At 36.1% G+C, this 12604-nt stretch overlaps 1 protein-coding gene across 2 annotated transcripts in view; it reads right to left on the bottom strand.

Moving 5' to 3' along the window:
- Nucleotides 1-12604, bottom strand: part of usp2b (ubiquitin specific peptidase 2b) — a 55276-nt gene that overhangs the window by 5582 nt on the left and 37090 nt on the right. Inside the window, exons 1-5 of one of the 2 annotated variants that reach the window (XM_048190081.1) lie at nucleotides 5818-6394; nucleotides 1497-1547; nucleotides 969-1092; nucleotides 732-843; nucleotides 486-596 (exon numbers count right to left, since the gene is read on the bottom strand). In XM_048190081.1, coding sequence (XP_048046038.1) covers nucleotides 486-596; nucleotides 732-843; nucleotides 969-1092; nucleotides 1497-1547; nucleotides 5818-5976 — 557 coding nt within the window. In that variant the 5' untranslated portion in view covers nucleotides 5977-6394. Of the gene's footprint in view, nucleotides 1-485; nucleotides 597-731; nucleotides 844-968; nucleotides 1093-1496; nucleotides 1548-5817; nucleotides 6395-12604 lie in introns of those variants that run through there. The other variant, XM_048190080.1, reaches the window with a different exon arrangement.

Consider the following 12604-nt stretch of genomic DNA (forward strand, 5'->3'; position numbering starts at 1 on the left):
GGTGAAAACAGTTGTGCTGCTTAATATTTTTGTGGAAACTGTGATACATTTTTTCCTGGATTTTCTGATGAATAGAAAGTTCAAATGAACAGCATTTCTTTGAAATACTATTATTTTGTAACATTATAAATGCCTTTACTGCAATTTAATGCATCCTTGCTGAATGAAAGTATTAATTTCTTTATAAAAAATCCTACTAAAAAATCTTGATTCTGTGCAATCTTGTGCATTCTGGGATTGCCTTCACTGTGAACAATACATGGGATGCTGCCATAGAATTTGTCAAAAATGTTGAAATTAGCCAACTTTTATAAGTTGGCTAATTTTAAAACATCCTAATTTTGACACATTGCTAATTTTGAAAGAACAAACACTGATATTGTTGAAACAACAAACATTATGGGAGGGTGCCCATGATTCCTCATAATGTTACACTATGTCGAGACAGCTCAGTAGGTTTTTAGAAAGCAGGTGTTTCTACGTACGAGAGGTGATCAAAGTCCTCCATGGATGCTCTTGGTTTCACTATCACTCTGTTTACTTCATTATGGAGTCCATCCAGGAGAAACCGCAAGAACTCCTGAGCATCCTGCTGACTACAAGACAGAAAACAGAAGGGAAAGAAAGTATATTTTAGGAGGGAGTTTCAGCTGGTTCAAAACTACTTGAAGAATACAAGTACAATATGAGGTTAGCATGATAGAAAATATTTTACTGTAGCTGTAACTTACTTGTAACCAACGAATCGAGGGGCATATTTCTGGATCTGCATTTTGAAGTCAGAAGGGCTGATGGCCTCACTGCTAGCTGATGTCCAAAGAGTCTGAGTGAGCTTGGCAAACTCTGAAAACAGAAACACACACATACTGTATGCAGGCATATGACTAAGACACAGGACCCAAAGGCTGCCTGATATGCATGATAAAAACTAATGCTCTACTATATGAACTGGTAAATGTATCACTTACCCTCCATCAGCGCAGCTTTGGCCCTGCAGTTGTTGTTGAGGTCAGTGCGGTGCGAGTTACGCAGACAATAGTCCCTCAGGTCATGAGTGTTGCTTAGGCATTGCAGAATGGAGTTCATGAAACACTGCAGAGACACATACAACAAAAGGAGAATTAGATGGCTACTCTGCAATGCATACATAGTCTGCATTCCTCTGAAATATTTAAAGTCATAACAAAACAGAAGTAGCGACAGATTTTCTTTTTCCATTTCTGACATACATCCATGTGTAACGGATTATAGAAAAAGATTAAAAATTAAGAACATACAGTACATGGATGAAGTGAATTTTCATTTCATGCCAACTTTAAAGGAACAGTGCACACAAAAACATGCACATATTCAGTTCTTCAAAACATCTTCTTTTATGTTCCATAGATGGAAGTCTTTCGAGTTTGCATTGGCATGAAGGTGATTAAATATTGACAATTTTTATTTTTGCACAAACAATAAATGGAACCATAGATGCATTAATGAGAAATACTTACAGTATTTCCTAGATTCCTGAGGCCCACCAGACCCTGAGCATTCTTTGAGTTCTATAAGAGAAAAACAGCAAAAAGAAAAGAAAAAGATCAAAAGGGTTAGTGAGCTTTCTAAGATAACCTTTGAATCCATTGACATTTGAGTTACAATGAAAAATGTTTTAATAAATTTGAATATAACTAACACACATGACTCACTAAGGCCACATAATTTGTTTGGCACAGATACTGACAGTGAAGTGAAAGTGCATGTTTAAGAAGAGAGTTATGTCTAATAGAGGCTTTCATTGCATGCATGCCACAAAAAATTAAAATAAAAGTGTTTTTGATTATATAAAATTAAATACTGTACATGTCTGTGTTGTATAATGAGTCTATACAGTATTATTTTTGTCAGTACTATTATTCAGTTTTGAGGTCAAATGTGTGTGAGCTGACTAAAGCGCTCTCTCTGGGTTATTAAATGGCATGTTAGCAGATTTAGACAGAGAGCCCTGCTGCTGAAGACTTGACACAAACAAATTATGCCCATCTGCCACACCACAACAAAAACAACTTTAAGTAATTTATTCTACCAGGGATGAATCATCACTATTTGGTCAATTTTACTGTAAGTGATAAGTGATCAAAATTCAGACAGCTGGGAAGATGATGATGATATTCTCGACATAAGTGCTCAGCCTGCTGACCATGACATAATACAGAGTGCTCCAGAGATCATGAACAATGTGTCAGCAGTTTGAATCTCACGCATGAAACTGACACACTCCGAATCAGTGATATCAAGGCCTGGAATAGCAGTGCTAACTTTCATGTGCGTCATTCACTCATTGCGGTGTTAACTATGTGATGTTACAATAGTGACAGTGATGCTTGGCAGTACTCAAAGAAGTTGCAAACTTGCAAACAACTCCTCGAACAGGTGATTTTGAAGTCTGTGAGTGTTTGAGAAAGTGTGTGTCTGTGTGACTGAGATTCAAAATATGAAAGTTGCTGGTGTGTTAGGCAGTCTTGAAATTAGAGTTATGCTAACTAAAATTAAATCTATTGAAAATCAATTAAAATAATATGAATATTAGACGAAAAACTTAAAATTACTAAAACATAAATTGAAAATATTCAAATGAAAAGCTAATTCAAAATAAATATATGTTATAATAGTATATAAATAATGCTAAAATAACACTGCTTGAAATATTTCAAAAGCTAAGGATTGTGGTATTGGTATGCTCTCTACGGATGAGTCACTGACTGTACAGTGTGTGACAGAACCGTATAGCATGTTGAGTGCATCACATATTGTACACTGATGACACTATGCATGGTTGCTCACATACAAAAAGATAACAATCCATCCAAACACATTCACACATTACACATACAGAACAGTGGCATAAATCTGACAAACCGATTACAGTAAGAGGTGAAAACTGAAAATAAAGGTGAACTGAATTCACAAAAAAATATTATTTTAGTACTATTTGAACCATGGACCACTACTAAACAGCATCATGTTATTATGATGGTTTTCTTGGTATATCTGGAAGTAAATGCTATTGTTTATGAATAAAGTAATCATTCAGTACCATAGTATATATCTAAGTACCATCACTGTCACAATATGTTCGAACATATCAGAATACACTTCAATTAAAAGTAATGAAGTGCACTAATCAAACACCTTCTATTAGCACCTCTGAGGATAGATACATCAGGTTCAAACATGTTCAGCTGTGACTTATCCCAGGAGTTTTTCTCTTATTCATTTATTCATCCAAACATCTGATGAGATTTTTCTTCCCCAAAGAAAATGAGAGAGGGGGAACAGATGGTCCAAGGCCTCTGGCTTTCACACCCAGCCCTTAAACCAAACAGATTGGTATGACAACAGCCAGCACCCAGCAGCAGCCATGGGTACGGCAAGTGTAAGGAGTTCTGCCTCGAAAGCGATTGGGTAACAAGAGGGCAGCAGGATCTCACACTGGCTGTCTCTTCAAAGATCTTCGGAGGGCTGTGAGCTAATTGGCTGGCTTGAGTTAAAAGCAAGTGAGTAGGAACACAGTGTCCTGACCTTAGTTTCTGGAAGCCACCAGCATAAGCACTCACTGTCCTCTGCAGCCAAAAGGCTCGTCACATGCACATACTGAGACACATTTTATTCAAGCAGACTCCTGAGGCTCAGCTCTTTATTATCTTAATGTGCATTTATGTATCTATTCAACATCCCTTATTTGTGTACTTGATTATTTTAGACACATTTGTAAACATTTTATAGTAGCTCAAATTGGTCCTATATTTCTGTGAATTCTGTTCTAAAATAAAGGACACATTTGGGACAAGTTGAGAAACCTGGAAGAAACTGTCTCATCAGAAATGGGACATCTGGCCGCCTTAACTCAAACTCAACCATCAATATTGATGATAAGCCACGACATTTCATTACACTGTTATCTTGAAAATGATTGACAATCTAGATGGGCAGGAGAGAGATTTTGTGTAAGGTCACAAGCATGTGAAGAAGAGGACCTTTGGCAATTCTTGGAATGTAATCGCTAGATACACAGATAAGAGTAAGACACATTCCTTCAGAAAGGCATTGCTTACTTAGAAGTCCATTTGTACCTGAATATTACATAACATTCTGATTTTTCTTTGTTGCATAACAAACACTGGTTACACTGGGAAATGTGGTCATCGCCACTCTAATAATTGATGTTATGGCCCTTGGACATAACTTTTTTAAATGGATTCTCACTCTTTTGGATTATTCGCTGTCATCACACACACACACACACACACACTACATTTTATAGTACTATTTAACATCTAACAGTACACTAATATTGGGTAAAAAGATTAATAAAAAGAAAATATTTTTAAGATATTTTTAAGAAGATATTTCAAACATTTCTTTTTACTCATACATAAAAATGTAAAGCTGTCATAATTTAAAAGGGGGGTCGCTGACAAAATATCTATGTGCTATATTCACTACATGACAACAGCATGTATGAAATCTAGCTCAGTATTGAGAGTATTTTAGTATGAATATGTAGCCCAGCACAAATCTGGCACAGAAAAACAGACATAGACATCTTAACACTTTGCCTTTCTGGACTAAATATGGCCCAAATTTGTAATTTAGAACAATCTAACGTATACTGCACAATGAGGTGGTAACATGCACATACCTCTAAGTTATGTAGCCTGAACTACATAACAGATGACTCAATATCATCCGTTTTAATTTACACTCTAATTAACAGTTCTTAAATGGTTTTCTGACTTCTCAATGAATAATGCGCCGCCTCCTCAGCGCGACGCAACAGCTGCGCAGGTAGATGGCGTCAGTCGCTCAATGCAAAGCCAGGGGCTTAAAACGCAACTAAACTATGTGTGGCGTTACGTAACAGTCCTCGCTACGAACATTTACATTATTTATATACTATAGGCAGTGATACCGACGCGAAAAAAAATAACGCTTCATTATGAAACAGTATTATGAATTTGAAAACACGCTGAAGTAAAGCTGACATTTCAGGACGCGAGAAGGCTGGTCACTTGGCAAGGTCAGAGATAGCAGTCAGCATCTGTACATGTGCTTCTTTTGGGATGTCTGGGACGCATTGGGGAACAAGTCAAATACTTAACGTACATAATTTTTATTTCAGAAGAAAATACTCAATTTGTTTCAGTTGCCTTCATATGAGCAAAGATGGCATGCAACTGTTGCTTATTATTCAGGTAGGCTACGTATTACATTTTCTCACATCTCCATCAATTAGACTCCGTAGTGTTTCTCGCCCCCAGCACATTTAGGATGTCTCTCTTTGTTATTGTCTCTCTTTGGTCGAGCATTTTTTTGCCTATATTTAATATTTTGTACTTTTCTAAAATGTGTTGTCATGTTTATCTCAGGGGTTTCTAAACTGCAAAACAGCTGTGTTGATATCCCTCCCCACTAACGTAAACAATATCAAAAACAATTCAATATTGTGAGGACGTATTGAGCTTCCATGCTCACTTTAATGTAATGAAGTTCACAAAGCCCCAACAATATGAGTGTGGGGATTTGATTTTCAGAAAATAAGCAAATCTGATTCACAGTGATTTTACACTATAATCTGCAATCAAACAATCTGAGGTATGAAAATGGTTGTGGAAACAGCTTACATGTTAAGTAATAGTCTGCATGACTACAAAAGCAATGAGGCGTTTAGGAGTTTGTGAGCTATATAGTTGTACTATTGAGTGTTCACCTCTATTTTAGACGCAGTATACATGAAGTGGAGATGGTAACTTATGAGCTGTGAGTTAGGCTTACCTTTGCCTGGTTAATAAGAAGACCCACAAACGTGGACACCAGCATAGAGCGAGACATCGTCGGACTTTTTCTGCGCATATCCTGTTTGATAAAGGGGAAAGCTGAAGCCGGCGGTTCCTCTGGGACAGTGACCGTATACGACTGTCGTATACTCGGCATTATGACTGGAGAAATGGACTGGATATGACTGGAGAGCGGAATAAACGTCGCAATGTCTTAGTATGATTTGACACAAAAGCCGTGGTATTCCTGCGTATCAGTAATCCTCTTTTTTATGCAGTCTTTCTGATGGTCCCTTGTAGGCTATTCCTCAGGTGATATTCTTGTCATGCGCTGCTAGTGCTCAGTCTATGTCCTTGGGCTCACGAGAGCTTAACATTCACGAATAATACGGACGAATCGCGCAGGTCGCATACAATAAATAATGAAATAGATAAAAAAAAATACAGAACTGTACTAAATCGACTCGCGTTTAAATGCTCCGTACAGGTGTTCTGTATTCAGCCGGTTGCAGTCCGGCTGCGCGAGCGCTGAACGTCAGATACCAGCAGAGGAATAATGGAAAAGTCCGAGTGCTGTTTGCTTTTACTCGGGCGAGCACACGCCCCCTCGGCACGAGTGAGACGTCACCAAACGCCTCATGCTCTTCTGACGTGACTGAACACAACCAGAGCATGTCCGTGTAGTCAGATAAGTGTTACGGGTTTGGAACGACATGAGGGTGAGTAAATGATGACACAATTTTCATTATTGGGTGAACTAACCTTTTAAGAAGCAGCAGCCTTAGAAATGCAACAAGCAAACACAGCACAGCAGTGAGAGTTATCACCAAAATAAAATAAAATGTAATAAAATGCAAACCCTCATTTCAAATAATTGTATCATCACACAATCCGTGTGTGTACTTCAGCGGAATATGGTGACAACTGTCCGGGTTGCAAAACGTCAGACAGACACCCCCTCCTACTACACAAATGCAAAATGTAATGTAAGCTGACACAGACACTTATACATCATATACAATGGACAGCAATCGTGGCATTTTGGAACCCACCACCAAACAAGCAGAGTTGATAATAAATAATATTATTAAATTGGTACAGCTATTGGTACCTATTAAATGTATGTAATGGACCGTAATAAACGTACAGTTTATTTGGAAAAAAATTTAACTATTATGCAGAGTTACAGCAAATGTGAAAAATGGTCACTGAATTGGTAAATTTACAAATTGACCAGTAATTCTGCAAAATGACTGTTTTCTGTCTCCTCTGATAACAAATCACTCTAAACTGTAATGAAGACATGCATTTTCTGTAAAGCTGCTTTGAAATAGGGATGTCCCGATCACGTTTTTCTGCCCTCGAATCCGAGTCCGAGTCATTTGATTTTGAGTATCTACCGATACCGAGTCCCGATCCGATACTTCTATAATACATAAAAAAAGAATAAAGAAGAGCGAAAAAACAGATCCAGGATCCAGGAACAGTGCTTTTCAGGTTTTTCAGGTATCTAACAGTAATCAAATAGTAATCAAATATAAAATATCACTGCATATTATCTTTACTGTATAAAATAAATAAAGATGAATCATTATTGAAGTTACAAAAACTATTCAGTCAAGAGCAGTGAGTGATTTCTTTGTTATTTGTTGTTTGATTTAACATTAAAAACAGGCAGCAGGAATAGTTTTTTTCCCTTTAAGACATGCACGATCCAGTACTGTTACACATGCGCTGTCTTTCTCGACTAATATACGTTCACTTAAGACATAACCGACTATGTTTGCTAGGATACTCGCTAAGACGGGCATGTTGACATAATTTTTGTATGAATTTGGACGCTGAAGCGCAAGACTTGAAAGAGAACTCAGTATTTGCGCGCTGACTGAAATAAGCGTGTGCGCGCTTCGGATGAGCGCACACAAATCTTCTCACAGCGCGTATGAGTTCTCTTTCGCGTCTTGTTCTTGAAGGTTTAAATCAGCAAGGCTTAAATGAGTTTAGTTTAAACACAGATAGTAATGTGTGCTGTTCAGGTCTCACCTGCGCTCGCGCGCTATCAACACCCGGGTGATGACGGCGTAAATGACTGGACATTACAGCAGACGGCACTCGCAGTTAACAGTTTACAAAGAGCGACTGTTTTGTCTACGCTTTCTGATTATCGTTGTTGTAACGTTTCGCGCATCCATCGACTGAAACATACATTATCTGAACTCTGTCTGTCTGTTTTCCACGTTGCTATTTTAAACAAACAATATTAACCAATAGATGCGTCGTCATTCGAGATGGACCGCGGTACAAGAGTGTACCGAACCGTAAGTGGAGAACCGTACGGTTCGATTTTTTACCAAGAACCGTTGCACCCCTAATACATATATATCCGAGTCCTGATCGGGAGGTAACGTCCGATCTAGTCTGAAACCACGTGATCGGGCCCGATTTCCGATCACGTGATCGGATCTGGACATCCCTACTTTGAAACTATATTGTGAAAAGCGCTATACAAATAAATATGAATTGAATTTTCTTTAAAAAACAAACAAAAAACAAACAAACCATGAATAAAATCATTTGGCACTGTGGCCTATCAGATTTTAAATAACTTACCTAACCAGAAAACAATTCCAGCAGTAATTCTTTTGTTTCTTGGTTGATCCAGGGGTAATGCTGGGGTTGATGATATGATTGGTCAGTTTTACTGTCATTTGAAACTAATCTTTCAATATGGGTGAATTGCCCTAAAGTGGGACACTGCCTAATGTGGGACACCTAAGGTTTAGTGTTTGTAGGTCCCGCATAAATACATGAATGTCAGTGAAACTATAGGTTATCTGAAGCTGTGGTGCCATGTGATCAAAATCACATAGCCTCTCAAATGTCCAGTCATATATGAGACTGTAGCAATCATCAAAAAGGAAGGACCTTGTGTGAAAGCCACCCAAAGGTCAATGACATAGAGTTTTGACAAACTTGACATTAAGGAGTATAAATTAATTTTAAACAAAATAATCATGATATCTTTTGACCTAATGTGCTTATGAAATGTATGTCTATCAAAAAATACTATAACATTGTATGTGTAAACTATATATTTTATATTTTTATCAAATTTCCTAGTGTCCCACATTAGGAAATGTGGTTTCAAAAAGTGGGACAGTATGATTGCCTAATGTGGGACAGTACTTTAGTCAGTCAAAAATGTGTATTGGGGCATGGTTTGTGGGACAAAAATGGTTATTTACAGTGTTTTAGTGTTGTTGTGCAATAATAGAATGATTGTGTGTGTTTGTTGTTTAGTAAAATAGAAAACATTAGGCCAAATAAACATTTATGCAGTTCGCAGCATTTTTATGAATTTTGACTCAATGTTAAATCTAGCCTAAAGTTTGTTCAAGATTTTTTTTAATTAATTTTTTGCAGGTTGCAAGATTTTATATTTTGCCTTCAGATAAGCCTAGGCTATATGTTGAAGAGAACAGTGAAGAATTCTGACTGTGCATTTAATTATTTTCTATATATTACATAACATAGCCTATGAAAATAGTTGCCTAATGTCTTTACAATAAATGCATAAAAACTATCATATTGTATTATTTTTCTGATGATGTTCAATTATCAATCAATCCATCCATAACCAAGATAATTACTAACTTAAGAAGATTTTTACTATTCTGCATGAATCAATTGATTTTGGCCTTTTATCGTAGACTTTGGCCTTTTCATAGACCTTTTATTATTATGATTATTATTATTATCATCATTATCATTATTATTATCATTATTCTTATTATTATCATCATAGATTTAGGCCTTTTATCATAGAATTTTCAGTGTCCCACATTAGGGATACAACTGTCCCACATTAGGAAACACCAGATTGTTTTAGACGACTTGCACTAAGAGCACCAATATGTCTATAATTTCTTTTATGAATGTGTTATCTCCATTTTATCTTTTGATTTGATTAGGAGACATCCTGGGGTTTTTAAAATGGTATTGTGTGTGAATTTAATGTTTTGGCCACAAATTGCAATATGTCACAGAAGTCTGAAATGCAAAAAATGTCCCACATTAGGGCAATTCACCCTATATATACATATTTTTACTATTTGAAATACATGTTCTGGTTTTGGATCATTTTTTGCATAATTTCTTCAAGAACTTTTTTCTCCCTATAAGTTAGACACTTCAGTGTAGGGCTGCAACAACTATTCGATAAAATCGATAATAATCGATAATGAAAATCATCAACAACGATTCTCATTATCGATTAGTCGGGTCTGCCCACCGTGCACGGAAGACTTCCACCAGTCGCGTCAAATTACAGCACTGAATAACGCATTTCTATGGACAAAATGCATCTAAAAATATTGAGGGAAACAGATTGAGCAGCTGCGGGAAAGCCCCGTGATCAAAGCTGATAAAAACATGAGAATTCTTTATTTTAAGCTTCAAGCTAATTCATTAGCATAATGGCTTGCCCTGTCAGGCGCTTTAAAAGATGCATGTGAGTCCTCGGCGCAAAACGTTAATTCTACGTCTATATCCTTATCTGTAAATGTTACAAATTCACACAAGCATTTACATTTTGTATAAAGGCTCGTCCTGACAGTCTGCATTAAACTTCATACTTTACAGAATGAGCGCCGGTGCACGCACCCGCTTCAGAAAGACGGAACGTGGGAGAGAGAGAGAGACAATTAATATTCAGCGCAAAAATATTGATTTTACTGAAATATATGTTGTTTAAAGTTAAATTTAGATTTAAATATCAACATGTCATTCAATTATTTTATGAGCGTAGTAACTGTAAAGGGATAACAACATGTAATTGAATATTAATGTAAGACGTTTCTTATAGCCTTCACAGGAAAAAAAAAATGACAGTAAGAGGTGATTGTGTCCGAAGTGAATGTGTGTGTTCCTGCAAAACATTTATCTTGCCTGTTGGTTAACACAGAGTTTGTGTTTTTCTTTATTATCTTTATTACTATCCTTATTTTTTTAAGTTATTAGACATCTGATACCCAATGTATGGTTTGTGCTTGCTTAGCTTTAAACAAGTTTTTGATAGAATCCTAAAATATTTGTGTTCTCTCTTTATTATGACAGGTAGTCTAATAAATTAAACACTGTATGTTTTCATAGCATTCAATTGGCACATTTGTTTGAAGTACATTGGGCAGGATGTGCAATACTCTTTTTTTTTCTTCAATAAAATACAAACCCGATTCCAAAAAAGTTGGGACACTGTAAAATTGTGAATAAAAACAGAATGCAATGATGTGGAAGTTTCAAATTACAATATTTTATTCAGAATACAACATAGATGACATATCAAATGTTTAAACTGAGAAAATGTATCATTTTAAGGGAAAAATAAGTTGATTTTAAATTTCATGGCATCAACACATCTCAAAAAAGTTAGGACAAGGCCATGTTTACCACTGTGTGGCATCCCCTCTTCTTTTTATAACAGTCTGCAAACATCTGGGGACTGAGGAGACAAGTTGCTCAAGTTTAGGAATAGGAATGTTGTCCCATTCTTGTCTAATACAGGCTTCTAGTTGCTCAACTGTCTTAGGTCTTCTTTGTCGCATCTTCCTCTTTATGATGCGCCAAATGTTTTCTATGGGTGAAAGATCTGACCCTTACGCACAGAGATTGTTCCAGATTCTCTGAATCTTTGGATGATATTATGCACTGTAGATGATGATAACTTCAGACTCTTTGCAATTTTTCTCTGAGAAACTCCTTTCTGATATTGCTCCACTATATTCTGCCGCAGCATTGGGGGAATTAGGAATCCTCTGCCCATCTTGACTTCTGAGAGACACTGCCACTCTGAGAGACTCTTTTTATACCCAATCATGTTGCCATTTGACCTAATAAGTTGCAAATTGGTCCTCCAGCTGTTCCTTATATGTACATTTAACTTTTCCGGCCTCTTATTGCTACCTGTCCCAACTTTTTTGGAATGTGTAGCTCTCATGAAATCCAAAATGAGCCAATATTTGGCATGACATTTCAAAATGTCTCACTTTCAACATTTGATATGTTATCTATATTCTATTGTGAATAAAATATAAGTTTATGAGACTTGTAAATTATTGCATTCCTTTTTTATTCACAATTTGTACAGTGTCCCAACTTTTTTGGAATCGGGTTTGTAAAAATAAATAAAATTAGGATTTTTATCACATTAATCGATTAATTGAAAATATAATCGACCAACTAATCAATTATCAAAATAATCGTTAGTTGCAGCCCTACTTCAGTGTATTGCTCACTAATTTAAAGGACTTTACACTATAGGCTAATATTGAGCGACTTCAGGGCATCCCTGTGCACATTTATAAAGCGTTCCTATTCAAGTTACTCTTTAGATAGCTTAGGCGCAACAAAGTGTACAGTTAAATGTTGAAGGAGGAGTCATTCACTGCCTCTTACCAGAATGTCTGAATTAATTGTACAGTTCCTTACACAAAAAGCTCTCTTTGTTTCTTCTTCTTATTTTCAAGGTTTTTTTTTTTTTTTTTTTTTTTACCACTATTTGCTTTTGGGAAAATATTATATTATATTATATTATATTATATTATATTATATTATATTATATTATATTATATTATATTATATTATATTATTATGTGCTTACATTATATTATATTTAGGGCCTATTAGTCTTAGCATTTCAATATTTTGTTTTATGCATCCATAAAATGTACTTTTCAAAAGAATTTACTTCTTAACAATATGATGTAATAGAAAGTTTTGTGTGATGT

This window comes from Megalobrama amblycephala, linkage group LG4 (assembly GCF_018812025.1).
Source record: "Megalobrama amblycephala isolate DHTTF-2021 linkage group LG4, ASM1881202v1, whole genome shotgun sequence".
NCBI classification, from domain to species: Eukaryota; Metazoa; Chordata; class Actinopteri; order Cypriniformes; family Xenocyprididae; genus Megalobrama; species Megalobrama amblycephala.